The following is a 15,114-nucleotide window of genomic DNA, read 5'->3' as shown; positions in this document are numbered from 1 at the left end:
GAGAATGATTCTTTGGCAAATCTTCCAAAGTAGCATCAGATATAAACACTTTCCCACCATTACTCAAAGCTTCAGCTATTTTCTTTTCCATCAGTGTATTCATTTGCTCCATAGCTTCACTCTCCGCCTTCTCAATAAGCAACTTGATGTCATCATCTGTATACCGCTTTCCACGATTATCTCGACTCGGTGGTTTTCCAAAATAAGTTTAGAGACCAACACAGCCGCCCACTCCTCTCGTTCTCCCTGTGTGCTCTGGTTTCCCTAATGCTTTCACCAACGCATCCTCAAATCTAGAAGGAACAAACTCCCCTTTTTCCTCTTTTTCCTTCCAAATCCCCTGTTATAAAGGAAATATGGTACGATGAAATAATAATAAACACACTAACATATTTACTGAATTGATAAGAAAAAAATATTAATTTGTTTAGAATGAACTTACATATTCATCAATAACTTTTTGCAATTTCGTTGGAGGCTCAGCACTAGTTGGCGGGGTATGTGCTTTGATCCAAGCATAACCCCGATCACTAAGACGTTCCACTACCGTTTTCTGTGTAAGAGCGGGATCTTTATTAGGTTGATTCTCTGCCTCTTTCGAAAGCTCTTCTACATACCACTTATCTTGCTTGCCTACATACCCAGCTCTTCCCAAATAATGTGGATGTACATTTTGCTTCTGAGCATTTTGAGCCTTTTTTCTCTTTTCCTATAAAAAAACGAATCCAAAATATGACCAAAATGTTATAACATAAGTAAATGAACATGGTAGCTGCTAAATAGGGGAATAAAGATAAGAGCAATGGAGGACATTCATAGAAATAATCTGTCATACAGTTAGCAAATAAATCCAATATACTCTATCAGGTCTGGAAGGCTTAGCATGATATTTTACTTCATCAAGTTTTTGATGGGAAAAAGAGACTAATAAAAAACTTAAATGGTTGGTAAATAACTAACTATATATCCTTCATCCTTGGACGGAGGAGACTAGTGTTAGAATGAAGAGCAACTTCAAGCAAAAAGAAAAAAGTGACTTTGGTATAAACTCAGATAAACTCAGGGGCATCAGTTGAGAATTAGCATATCATTAAGTTAACAAAATATGACCAAAATTTTATAACATAAGTAAATGAACATGGTAAATGAAGGGTTATGGATTTATTGAATTTGAATCTGTGGAGGCAACAGAAAAGGAACTAAGACAGCTATTCAGCCCATTTGGTCAGGTGAGAATTTATATTTAGTTTAAGTTTCATATACCACACCGATGGAATTTTTTCTTTTGAGCAAGTGTTGCCCGTTTTATTATGTAACAATTACTGCTAAAAAAAAGTCATATCTCTGACATGGAAAATTGTGCTTGGTAAGTTCTAATCTGAGCATATTTGTTAGGTAGCTACTTGCTGCGAGTACACAACTGACAGTTATAGTTGTTGGTTTGCCAAACCAGAGGACTTGAGTTATGTTAATTTAGTCGTATTAGAAGCTAGCCGCTAACTAAATAAATCATTTGAATCCTGTAAAAAATTGACATGAAAATCAGCAGTCATGCGCTGCTTAACAAACTCATCCCAATCCTCTTGCGTGAGTTGTTTGTACTTTCCAACTGGACTTTTAATAGTGACTTCTCCATCATCAGACTTTTCTTCTCCATCATCAGACTTTTATTCTCCATCGTCTGACTTTTCTTCTCCATCATCAGTCTTTTGTTTAGGGAAAATGTAGGTGCTTGTCATCCTCGTCTTCCAATCCTTAAATCTATTACGCACAACCCTTAGAATAAATTTCTTTTTGTCATCCTCAAGATTCAATGTTTTTTGGAAATAAAAAAAAGAAGGATACTACTACTAATGTTCTAATATAAATTTTTTAAATCAAATAATCAAAATGTTAATCATATACTACCTTAGCACAACGCCACATTGTAGTTTTCTCGCCATTTGTTACATCTTTCCAGCTTTTAATGATCCTGATATTTCGCGCCAACTTTCCCATATCAGACCTAAATTTCTTCAACCACCGTCCATAAGGCTGACCAAGCTCATTAAAATCAATATACAGTTTCTCTTTTTTCTCATTTTTCTCATTTTTCCCTTGGTCTTCTGCATTCTCCTGGTTACTAAGAATCTCTTCAAAAGTTTTTCCCGTTGACGGGCCCCTCGTCTTCTTTTTTGGACGAGAATCTTTATCTCCATTTTTAACCATATTGTGGACCTGAATCAAATTAGAAAAATATGAGTATGAATAAATGAAGAAAAATAACCTCATACATAAATAGGAGTAACATTGGAGGTTCAAATAACAGCCTAATAAAAAAATTCAAAAAAATGAACATAAAGATAAACGGGTCATCAATTAGTAAAAGACGATGAATAACGAAAACTAATTCTCCAAAACATACAATTCATACCACTAACAGACTTACACTAAACTGATAATTCTTAAGTCTATTTCGTACATCTTGCTTAACTAAATGAACAAGGTTTTCTGGCCGTAGAAGCTACAATTTTCTTCTTACTAAGGTTCCTGTACCGTTTCCTACATCACCAATTTATACAGTCTTCTTCTGCCAGAGACTCATTACACCAGTCAGTTATCAATTTGCAGCATTGCCCACTGTATATACACTTAAAAAACAAGTGATTATGTGTTTCCTGCTGCATCCCACATAAGTATCAGAGGTTGGTTAATTCAGAATCATTTGAAAGTGAAACCTATAAGTTTGGGCAGTCCAACCTCTGAGTAAGAAGCCTATTATGACCTCCCAAGTTCAGATGGATTTGAGGGAGATTATGTGGATTAAGATGTAAGTGAAACCTGAACTTATAGATCAAATAATCTTCATACTCATCAGCCTATCCTGAATAAGAAGCCTATTATGACCTGCAAGCCAAGTGATAAACCCATGCTTTGGAACTGCCCAAGCATTAAGAGTCAAAGGATTATGTGTTTCCCTGCATCCTAGTAGTTCTGAGTTCCCCACAAAATTCTGAGTTCCCAGTAGTGAAACCTGAACTTGGGATGTTTTTGAGTTCCCAACAAAATTCTGCTAGACTATGCCTTCTAATTGCATGTTTTGGAGATTATGATAATAATGATAAGCTTACCTTTTCCCAAAAAAAAATATAATTAGCTATAATTACCTGATAATATTACTTCATATAAAAAATCTCAGTTCAAATAATTGTAACGCAAATGACATAATGACATAATCGTCTACAAACTAGTTCAAAAATCAGCGAAGGATGTTATCTATTATTTGGAGTTATCAAACCATAATCCCTCGTCATGGTCATCTCGCACAAAGACTTCGTCACGTAGTACTTGCACATTTTGGCAAGTGGTCGAAAAAGGATAAAGTTCATCAACTTGATCATACTCTTCTTCATCAACAACACCATCTACGCCAAGAATGCGTCTTTTACCATTACGAACAACTAACCGTTTCTTGTCTAAAGGATCCTCAATATAGAAAATTTTCTTTCCTTGAGACGCTAGAATGTAGATGTCGTCTTTGTGACCTAGAAAATTGAAATCTACTAAAGTGAAACCCATATCATCAACATTAACTCCCTTATCACAATCGGCCCACTTACAACGAAATAAGGGTACTGAAAAATCATGATAATCAAGCTCCCATATGTCTTCAATTACCCCATAATAAGGCTTTGTTATATCTATAGGTTGTTTACCCTTTCCTACATATTCAACTGATGATGCCATAACTGTAACGCCGCTATTTTGCATCGTACTTTTCGCACCCTGACGACTTGTGTAAAAGCAGAACCCGTTGATATCATACCCCTCATAAGATATGATAGTGAGCTTGGGACCATATGCTAACCATCTTAAGTTATCACTTAGGCCATATGATCTGTTTGACAACTCTGTCATCACCTTTTCTTTAAACCAGTGTACAAATGTCCGATTGTGTTCACTAACCGACCAACCTTCACGTTTATGTGGATTTTGTCTTTTTATTAAGGCAAAATGATCAATTAAATATGGATGAACTTCGGTCATGTGTTGCAAAACATACATATGTGCCTTATCAAAACAAACACGGTCAACTGTAATAAACTTTTTTCCCAAAGTACCCTTTCTTTCAAGTAGTCCCTCATGCCTAGAGGTAGGGAGTCCGATAGATTGCACACTCGTCAAGTAATCTTGGCAAAATCCAAGTGTCTCACAAGCAATAGTTGCTTCAATAATGCTAGCCTCAGGTCGATATCGATTCTTCACACGCCTCTTATACGTCCCCATCTCTCGCTCCATAGCCCACATGTTTCTGAGGAACACCGGGCCACAAAGTTTAATTTCTCTAACCAAATGAATGATTAAGTGAACCATAATGTCGAAAAAGCTGATGGGAAAGTACATTTCAAGTTCGCAAAGTGTCACAATAATATCAGCTTGTAGCTCATCTAAAGACTCCGGATCAATGTCCTTGGCATTAATTGCACTAAAGAATCTGCAAAGCTTAATGATCACTTGTCAAACATGTTTAGGTAAAACAGACCGAATAGCCACATGGAGGAGCTGTGTCAACTGAACATGACAATCATGAGATTTCAGTCCCACTAACTTCAAATCTTTTAGTGATACAAGACGGCTTATGTTGGAGGAATACCCATGTGGTACCTTTATACCCTTTATAGACTCACACAATGCCATCTTCTCCTTCCTCGATAAAGTTGTGCAAGTCGGGGGTAAGTAGGTACGTTTCCCCTTTTCAACTGGTTTTACCTCAAAACGCCCCCTAGCAACCATGTCATATCTAGATTTGACCCCATCCTTGGTCTTATTAGGCATATTTAACAAAGTTCCAATGATAATATCAAACACATTCTTCTCGTTTGTGATACTCTTTTCCACTCAAAAATAATGGAGTCGGTCGATGCTCAGTTTTTCTATAGAATGCCTTCTTCTTCTTACGATATTGATGATTTTCTTCAAGAAATCGACGACTACCTGTGTATACATATTTCCCGCAATTCTCCAGCCATTCAGATTCAGTGTCATCACCACATACGGGGCACCCCTTGTCAGTCTTCACCCTATAACCAGAAAGGTTTCCATAAGCCGGAAAATCATTAATTGTAAAATATAGCATAGCACGCATTTGAAAGTGTGAGCCGCTAGCTGCATCAAACACCCGCACACCAACATTCCATAACAATTTCAAGTCTTCTATTAGTGGCGCCAAATAAACGTCTATGTCATTACCAGGTTGTTTAGGACCCGATATTAGGAGTGTAAGTAAAATGTATTTACTCTTTGTTGTAAGCAAAGGAGGCAGATTATAAATTACTCCCTCCCATCCAAACCAAAGGTAACACTTGCCTTATTCGGACCGTCCAAACCAAACTACCCATTCCTTTTTGGGTAACAAATAAGACCAACTACTCCTAATATACACTACATATTTACAACATATGCCATTGTTAAAAGTCAGCCCCACCCACCTAACAAATCTTAATAACCGGATAACCCAAATGTTTAAAGCCCTAACCCACCCTCCCAACCACTCACATTCATTACCCCTCCTTAATGACTCCCTCAAAATAACTCTAATCTCCCAACTACTCGTCACTCTTATTTCATCACCATCAATTTTTTTCTCTCCCTCTATATCTCATTTGCTTTCATTTTTTCCATCTTTCCCTTCATTACTTTCTTTTGAATCCGTCACTTGATTTTAATCCGTCATTCGAAAAATCCGTCACTCCAATAAATTCAACCGCTGAAAGTAGATCGTTGATCTTCTGTGATTTCCATGGATCATCAACATCTCGATTGTTCTTCAAATTGTCTTATACGTACAAGTACTCATTATCGCCTTGGATCATCGCAATCTTCAACTCCTGAAGATGTTTGTGATGATTCCCCTCCTCGTGTCACCGTCGTTCCTGACACGCTTAATCCATGAGATTTGGGAACTGAAGTCCAAGAGACACAAGACGAAGAGACACAAGACCCTGACATTGATCTTGATTTTGAAATTGTTCCTGGGACCCCTTCGCCTGATCGTCCACTTGGCTTTATTGCGAGTCTTCTAGCTGCTCAGGCTCGTGGTGAACTACCTGATGTTCCTCGTGGTGAATTACTTGATGATGTTGGGGGGTGTTCTGAGACTTTGGGTGAAGAAATAAAGGGTATTAATGGGTATTCTGAGTATTTTAGTGAAGAAATTAAGGATGTCGCTGGGTGTTCTAAGCCTAATCGCGAAGAAATGAAGCCTGATAATTGGGATTACATTGACTACGATCTGCCTGAAAATAAATCTTTGTTTGAGATGCTTTGTGGTTTGCTGCCCAAGTTCCGCTCTCAATGGCCTATTTTGAAAGCTGAGTGGTTGGCTTCTAATCCTAAACCTTGAGCTGGTATTGTTTTCTGTTTTCTGCTAGTTTTTGGTTGCTGGTGGTTTTGTTTTCTGGCTTTTGGTTGCTACTGGTTATGTTTTCTGCTGTTTGGTCGCTGCTGGTTCTGTTTTCTGGTTGTTCTGAGACCCAATGATCTCCTATGTGAGGGTCTTTATAAAGTGTGGTCTTATTTAATCCATATTACCCCATATAAAAAATCATTTACATGAAACCCCAATTAAATTTGGTTTTGGCGGCTGTAAATGATGACAAGGTCATTTTAGATGCCACCCCAATGATGCTTTGGTTAAGGAGGCACAAAATGATCTCGTGTAGCTCAATGATGAATGGGGGAGTCCACCCTGAGAGCTTGTGAGCTTTTATTTTGTGATGGTTAGATGCTGCTACTGGTTCTGTTTTGTAGTTGTTCTGTGACCCAATGATTTGTTTGAGGGTCTGAATATTAATTGTGGTCTTCTGTTTTACCCCCAATATGAAAGAGTCATTTACATGGTCAAATTTGATGCCACCCCAATGCTACATTGGTTATGGAGGCACAAATTGGTCTTTGTCTAGCTCAATGATGAGAAGGGAGTCTACCTTGAGAGCTTATGTGTTTGCTGTCAATAATGATGACATTTACATTCTGATATTGCAAATTAAAACCACCAAGTAGTCCAAAATTAAACATTTAACAAAGATTTCATACCTTACATTAGTTATCTTACATTCATTACCATGTTTAAGAAGAAAACATTACACATTTGACCATGTTTCCTTTATAAACATTTCAAAAGATAGCATACCTAATTATTGTAATTTTAGAATAATGCATTAACTTGTTGAAAATCATGCATATTCACCCACTGGTTCAAAAACATGTGCCCATCCAGTGGTTCCACCTCCATAGCTTCTCTTACCTTTCCGTCATAAACATTACAAGAAGGAAACATGAGGCATTCATTACCATGTTTAAGAAGGAAACATTACACATTTGACCATGTTTCCTTTATAAACATTTCAAAAGATAGCATACCTAATTATTGTAACTTCAAAATATTGCATCAACTTGCTGAAAATCATGCATCACCCATTAGTTCCAAAACACATGCCCCCTCCTGTGATTCCACATCCACTGCTTCCACCCCCATTGTGTCCCCCTGCACTAGAAGAAGCTGGTTCACGCCCTCTGAAAGAATTTCAAGGGCAGCTCCTTGTCCTTGTCCTTGTTGTAGCAAGTGCTCTAAGCACTCCTTCACCAATAATGTGTCGACACTTAAATCCCTTGGGAGTATACCGAGCCTTGCGAGGACTCGCTTCCTCATGTGAGGTATAGTGAAACTATTGTGACCATTTGTTAACATAATTTCTATCATCACTGTTTGTAAAGTAAGAAAGTTAAAGTTCAACTTGCTTGGAACAAGAACCTCATATGCATTTTCAACTGCAGCTACTAATTCAAGAACCGTAGTAGCTACAGTTTCATGCTGCAATGACTTTAAAGAACTAAAAAAACCCAAATCATTTATGTTTAGATCAGGACTATTTGATGGTTGAAACATGAGATGAATATCAAACCCGTCTGAGCTGGCAGCAACTCTGAACTCTGGATCATTGTCTGAAATATGGGGTCTTGCATTATCTTGTTGAATGTAAATCTCTTTACTTGCATTTTCTGGCCATTTTAACTTCAGTGCTGGTATGATCTTATTGATCAAGCAATCTTTGATCACAGCTTTGGTGATTGAAGTGACAGATTTTGTGACTAAAGTTCCTGCTGCCCTGTTTACACTACTTCTTAAGGCTGGTACATCTTCAATGAAGGGGAAAATCCCTATTTTCCCATCGAATAAAACTTCACCATTTGTTCCATACACAGGTCTACTTACCGCACACATGAACATAACTTTCGTTATGAATCTTTTCGATTGACAAGCGCGGTATGGTACATCCTCTTCGGGGATTACGTAGTACCTATCCACCTCCTTGGTAATGTAAAACCACTTTTCGTCTATATGAACTTGTTGTGACATGTCTTTGAACTTGATAAGCTTTTCACTTAAGTCAACATAAATTGAGTTAAGTGAAAAAATCAGCCTATTTATTTTGTTGGCTTCGGTTAGAGCTGGGTGTAATGGACTGCTTATCCTCTTTAGTATGCCACTTTTGACCCATCGTTGAACGGTACCGTAACCAACTCCAAGTTTGGCAGCAAGTTTCTCCATGGACCTTCTATTATTTTTGGGCAGAGACATTACCTTTTCTTTGTCGATGTACACACGTTTGGCATTAGTGTTACCTACCCTACGTGATGGCAAGTGAACAGATTCACCGTCTCGCATCTTTACCTTTGCTCGTTTCCACCACAACCACACTGTTTTCCGAGTCACTTTCCACTTTTTTGCGACTTCATTTATCTTCCCCTTTTCTAGGACACCTTCCTCAGCATTCACCAACAAGAAATGAACAAGGGAATCCTTTTGTTCATTCGATAAATTCGTCTTTCCCATAGTATTTTTTCTTGTTTGAAAGTTGTAATTTAATGTTGATTGAAAGTTGTAATTTTATTTACTGTTTTGAAGTTGTAATTTTATTTTGATGATGTAATTGTAGATTGGTTTGTAAAGTTTGACCTTCTGTTTATATTGGTTGTAAAGTTGCAATTCCATTACTGCCGCCAAAATGAAGTTGGGCGCCACTTTTGAAAGATTTCAACAAAGTGAAAATTTGGCTGAAATTTTAGCAGTTAACAATTCAAAGTGAGAGACAACAAAAAGTGGGGTCTTTCTAATGATGTTTGATTTACTACTAATTACATTTGACTCTTTTAATTATTTTCCATGTGGTCCTACTAACATTCCCATACTACCCTTCCATTTTCCTTGCTTTCTTAAAACTTGTGCTCCCTCCCATGTTACCTTTGGTTTGGATGGGAGGGAGTATTAGCATTACTGGCCAGCTGCTATGTTGGGTACTAAGAGTCCCAAAAGGATTAATTCCATCGGTACAAAGCCCTAGTCTTAAATTCCTAGGCTCTCCACCAAAGTTAGGAAAGGTTCTATCAATTGTTCTCCATTGGAGTGCATCGGCCACATGCCTTAGTTTACCATCTTTATTTCTCTCTTCGTGATGCCACACCATATATTCTGCATCTTTAGGATTTGCGAAAAACCGCATAAACCTTGGTATAATTGGCAAATACCATAAGGTCTTGATCGGGCTCCTTTTCTTCTTATCTCCTGCTTTGATCTTGTACCTCATTGCTTTACATCGTGGACACTCATCTAAGTCACTATAATCTTTCCAGAACAAAATGCAGTCATTTGGGCAGGCATGAATTTTTTTGTAAGTCGTAGCCAATGGACACAACACTTTCTTACATCGATAAGTATTAGCTGGAAGCTCATTACCTTTTGGCAACATTTCTGATAAAATTTGCACTAAAGCGGTAAAACTCTTATCACTCCATCCATTCGCTGCTTCCAAGGTATACAATTTCAACACAGCTGATAAACGGGTGTATTTGGAACCCGGATATAACGGTTTCTTAGAATCATCAACTAGCCTCTGGAAAATTTCCGGACATTCTATGAAATCTTTTTCTAAATCATCCATCATTCTATCAATATTCTCACCCTCTAAGTTGTTGTCCTTATGATGACTATCATCGTTATCATTGTCCACATTAATCAGAATGTTATTAAAATCCAAACCATGCATATCAAATTCATCCACATTATCAAACTTGTTCCCTTGATTTACAGCGTTTGAGGTACCTTGCATGTCATTTTCTTTCTCTCCATGCCATATCCACACATGATAATCAGGTTTAAACCCCTTCGTTACCAAATGACGCCTCATTTCCTTTGCAGAGCTTACCTTTACTCGGTTCTTATATACGCTACATGGACAAATGAGATGCTCCTCATCCCCGTGTTGTTTTTGATGTGCAACAGCATGGCTGATAAATTCATCAACCCGTTGAAGAAAATAGAAATCTCTTTTTCCATACATCCCATTCCGATCCATACCCAATATAACACACCACTAAAAATAGAATAAAAGCTTGTATTAGAATAATGGTTAGACAGCGTGGCGGACCAGGTTTTGGAATTTGTTTTTTATAAATAAACACCGAGAAAAAGTTTGTATATAATTTGCGTGAAACAATGAGAATTGATTGTAGTTGAGTGCAGCGGATAAAAATATGGGATTACAGTGGTGTGCATGCCAGGCCAGGCCAAGACTCCTTGGAAGCTTTTGAGTAGTGTTTAACTAACTATTCCACTCTTTTCCTCTTTTACTATTGTTTTTGGCGGTTCCCCTTTTATTTTTGTTCAACGGTTTTTATTTTCAAATTATTTTTTGAGTAATTTTTTTGGATCTACTCATTCATGGACGGGTTTTACTCTTTCATGGACATAAATGACTTTTTTTTTGTGCTACTCATTTTTTTGGTGCTACTCATTTATGAATTTTTACGCAAAATTGTAATTAACAAGTGACGATATTAAAACAGAAACATTAACATCGAAACTGAAATTTTTATAGACACGACCCTATGTATCGGCCCGATTATTAAATTAGGGTAAAAAATAACATTAAGCATAATGGGGATCACTTCTTCTGAGTACTGTTTCTTATATGGCAGGCAGCAGGATATGGGCTGTGTTCAAGAGTGCATATATTCCATTTTGGTTGTTCAAATATCATGGTATTTATATGTTTAGAAAACCTGAAATGTTAACAAGATATGAGCTTTGGAATAGGACCAAAAGCTATTTTATTTTGAATGAAATGCCATTTCCAAATGAGCTAGGCAAATCTGAAATGCTCCAACAGTTTCAGAATTTCAGTTCTGAATTCAACTCCTCATATCTAGAGTTCTGCTTGATTAAAATTTAAGTTCTTTATATGGATAAAATCTTGAAGAAGTCTACTTTCCTATGGAGTTAGAATCAACAGAATTTAATGTGTAGATTTCTCATAATGAAGCTTCAAAGACTGTCACGATTGAATGCAATTCAGTTTCTGAAATTGATCTGTCAGTGTTCAAACTTGAATAGCTCAAAATCTACTGGATATTTTTGGATAATTCTTTTTGGAGGTGAAAGCTGACTTTCTTAGGTTTAATTTTAGCTATCATGGGTATTTTTAGCCAACCTGAGTTGGGAGATATGAATTTTTCAAATTACTGATGCTGCACAGGAAAACCGCAGAACTCTCATTCTGACCTGATCTTACTCAAACTTCAATATCTAAAGTTCCAGGCCATATTTTCAAATGATTCTTTTTTGAAATGAAAACTAAATCCTTTAGCTCTCATTTGGCACCCTTGAGGTATTTTGTTTCACCCTGAGAAGAAAGTTAAGGCTCCTGCAAGAAGCCATAGTTCTTTGAATCACTATTAAAGAAACATGTCACTAGTGACCTGATAACACTCAAAATTTCATATCTCAAGTTCTAGGCCTTATTTTCAAGTGATTCATTTTGGTCATAAAAACTAACTCCTTTAGCTTTATTTTGGTACCTTTGAGGCATTTTATTTCTTCTTGAGCAGAGAGTTATCAATGCTGCAAGAAAGGCCTGATTCCAGGATGCTATGAAGAAACTGTCAGCATTGTTCTTGTTCTATCAATAACTAATCTCCTTCCTTTTATGTAATTCGATCCTAATCTCTAAATAAAGTTGTTAAGGGGTCATAGCAGCCCTAATAAAGCCAGGAAACAAGCATCAAGGAAGCCAAACACAAGCCTCAAGGGACCTGATTTGTCTTGCCATTTCAGGAAAGAAACAAAAGTGCTACTAGCCCTACTCTTTTTTTTTTTTTGTGGATCAGAAACCGAGAGTACTAGCCCTACTCTTTTTTTTACCTAGATATCAACAAAATTTGGGAAAACATCATAGTAAAAACGTTGGAGAAATTAAACTACTCAATATTTTCTTCCTAATGCCTACAACCGTCACATATTCAAAACACGATTAAGGATTTTGTACTCAAGTGATCAGTCTAACAGCCTGATGATGTCAATTAAGGATCCAATTCCAATTTATTTAAGCATGTAGATAATAATAGCTAGTTTTCACCACATAAAGAAGACAATCAATAATGATAAACTCAATGAACAACAAAATAAAAAGACAAAGAAGACGAAACAGATATAGCGAGCATACCCTAATACAGACGATCGAACAATTATCAACGATATAAACTTGAAAGAGGGCAGCACGATGTTGGTATTAAAGGGCAGCGAAGAAGGGTGGTGATGGCAGACCACGACGGGGACAACAGAAGCACGCGGCAATAAATTATTGAATCCCGACAGACTGCAGCAACGTCAGGAATACAGCACGGCAGAATCGCGTTGGTGGGGTGCGACAAGAGCGAGGCGGTGGTGGTACGATGACTGCGCAACACGGTGGTGGTGGTGGGGGTTGAATATGTGAGGAAGATTAAGGGTTTTATGTAATTTGGGAATTAAGGTTTGAAACAATTGGAAAGGGAAACGTAATAGGGAAGTATCGTGGGTTTTTTTTTAATTATCATTTGTATCTGTTTTTAAATAAACTGACGCAAAATCTTAAGGTCAAATAAGTCAGTTATATAAAATAACTGATGTATTTTCTCAAAAACGTCGATGTATTTTCTCAAAAACGTCAGTTTTTAATAAAACCGACGTATTTTATACGTCTGTTATTTATAAAAAGCGACGCAAAAAGCTGGATTATAGGGTCAAAACGTGCTCCCGCCAAAAGTAAGTGTTTTTTGCGTCAGTTTTTTTACAACCGACATAAATTGCTTGACGCAATAGGTATTTTTTCTACTAGTGCAACTGTGGCGGTGTAGGCCACAAGAGACATGAGTGTACGAGTTTACCTGGAGCTTTTCAGAGATTGGCTCAGGGGAGCTATTCTCTGGGGCCGGCACAGAGTTATGCGAGCAATAGACCGTCTGGGTCATGGTCTAACCGGGGAAGTCATAGCTATCAGGGTGGAGGTAACCGCAATGGCGGTAATTCTTATCAGAAACCTGCTACGAACAACAACAACAATCAGGGGTCGGATGCTAACCGACCACATCAAAGAATCGTCAAGGGAGGTGGACGGAAGACCGGTGGAAAATTTGTTCATGATGGACAAGAAAGAAAGCGAGGATGATGCACATGTTATCACTTTGGTACTTTTCTTGTTAACGGTATCCATACCTTTGTTTTGTTTGATTCGGGGGCGTCTCAGTCGTTTGTATCTTCGAGTCATGTTAAACGGTTGGGTTTGAGGGTATATGAGTCTGTAAGTGAGAAAATTTTTATACCTTCGGGTGAGTCTGTATCATGTGGGAGGTTGTATAGAGATGTGTCTATGATAGTTGGGCAAGTTGATCTACCTGTAGACTTGCTAGAGTTTCCTTTTGACAGTTTTGAGATGATAGTCGGGATGGATTGGTTGGGAAAGTATAAAGCTAAGATAGACTGTCATCAAAAGAAAGTGTCTTTGAGAGGTCCTAAGGGTGTTAGAGTGTCTTATCGTGGGTTTGTGGTCAAACACAAAGTTAAGTTGATTGCAGCTATTACCTTGAAGTCTTATCTGAGGAAGGGATGCCCTTTGATCTTGTGCCATGTGAGAGATGACCGGATAGAGAGTCCGACAGTTGATCAGATACCAGTGGTGGGTGAGTTTGCAGATGTCTTTCCAGAGGAGATTCTGGGGTTGCCACCGAAGAGAGAGATAGATTTCACGGTTGAGTTAAAACCGGGGACGGGGCCAATCTCTAAGGCACTGTACCGGATGGGTCCTAAGGAAATGGAGGAGCTCAGGAAACATTTATATGATCTGATAGATAAGGGATACATTAGACATAGTGTATCGCCGTGGGGAGCACCAGTTCTTTTTGTGAAGAAGAAAGATGGGAGTTTGAGGTTGTGCATAGACTACAGGGAGCTGAACCGAGTGACAGTGAAGAACAAGTATCATTTGCCAAGGATAGATGACATGTTTGATCAGTTGAGTGTTGCATCAGTCTTTTCCAAGATTGATTTGAGGTCGGGGTACCATCAGGTGAAGATTAGAGAGGTGGACATACCAAAGACAGCTTTCACGTCGAGGTATGGCCATTATGAGTATGTGATGATGCCGTTTGGGTTATCTAATGCACCGGCTGTGTTTATGGATTTGATGAACAGAATCTTCAGACAGTTTTTGGACAAGTTTGTAGTGGTGTTTATCGATGACATCTTAGTCTACTCCAAGACTAAGGAGGAGCATGAGGAGCATCTGAGGATTGTGTTGCAGACTTTGAGGGAGCATGAGTTATATGCTAAGTTGTCTAAGTGTGAGTTCTGGTTAGAGAAAGTTGCTTTTCTAGGGCATGTGATCTCTAAGGATGGGGTAGCTGTGGATCCGGCAAAGATTGAGGCAGTGACAAAGTGGGAAGCACCAAACAACGTTGCTGAGATCAGGAGTTTCTTGGGTTTAGCTGGATACTACAGACGGTTCGTGAAAGATTTCTCCAAGATTGCTAGACCTATGACAGCGTTGATGAGGAAAGAGAACAGGTTTCGTTGGGATGAGAGTTATGAGATGGCGTTCCAAACATTAAAGGAGCGTTTGACCACGGCTCCTATCTTAGCATTGCCTGAAGGGATCGAGAACTTTAAGGTGTATACAGATGCTCAAAGAACGGGTTGGGATGTGTGTTGATGCAGAACGGTAAGGTGATTGCCTATGCTTCTAGGCAATTGAAGCCGTATGA

General features: G+C 38.1%; 2 protein-coding genes across 2 annotated transcripts; both read right to left on the bottom strand.

Annotated features, from left to right (window-relative positions):
- Window positions 1-7,444: 7,444 nt before the first annotated feature.
- Window positions 7,445-8,875, bottom strand: LOC141627685 (uncharacterized). The gene has a single exon (XM_074440913.1). It carries the CDS (start codon window positions 8,873-8,875, stop codon window positions 7,445-7,447), a length of 1,431 nt encoding a protein of 476 aa, XP_074297014.1.
- Window positions 8,876-9,230: 355 nt separating this feature from the next.
- On the bottom strand, window positions 9,231-10,394 carry LOC141627684 (uncharacterized). Its single transcript, XM_074440912.1, has one exon. It carries the CDS (start codon window positions 10,392-10,394, stop codon window positions 9,231-9,233), a length of 1,164 nt encoding a protein of 387 aa, XP_074297013.1.
- Between the last annotated feature and the right edge of the window lie 4,720 nt (window positions 10,395-15,114).

Source organism: Silene latifolia, chromosome Y, assembly GCF_048544455.1.
Source record: "Silene latifolia isolate original U9 population chromosome Y, ASM4854445v1, whole genome shotgun sequence".
Lineage (NCBI taxonomy): Eukaryota > Viridiplantae > Streptophyta > Magnoliopsida > Caryophyllales > Caryophyllaceae > Silene > Silene latifolia.
The sequence above is the reverse complement of the archived record's forward strand: the minus strand, read 5'-3'. Positions and strand labels throughout refer to the sequence as shown.

What these genes read in the sequence shown, in the direction of transcription:
- LOC141627685 (XM_074440913.1), bottom strand. Translation starts at nt 8,875, where the DNA reads ATGGGAAAGACGAATTTATCGAATGAACAAAAGGATTCCCTTGTTCAT.
- LOC141627684 (XM_074440912.1), bottom strand. Translation starts at nt 10,394, where the DNA reads ATGGATCGGAATGGGATGTATGGAAAAAGAGATTTCTATTTTCTTCAA.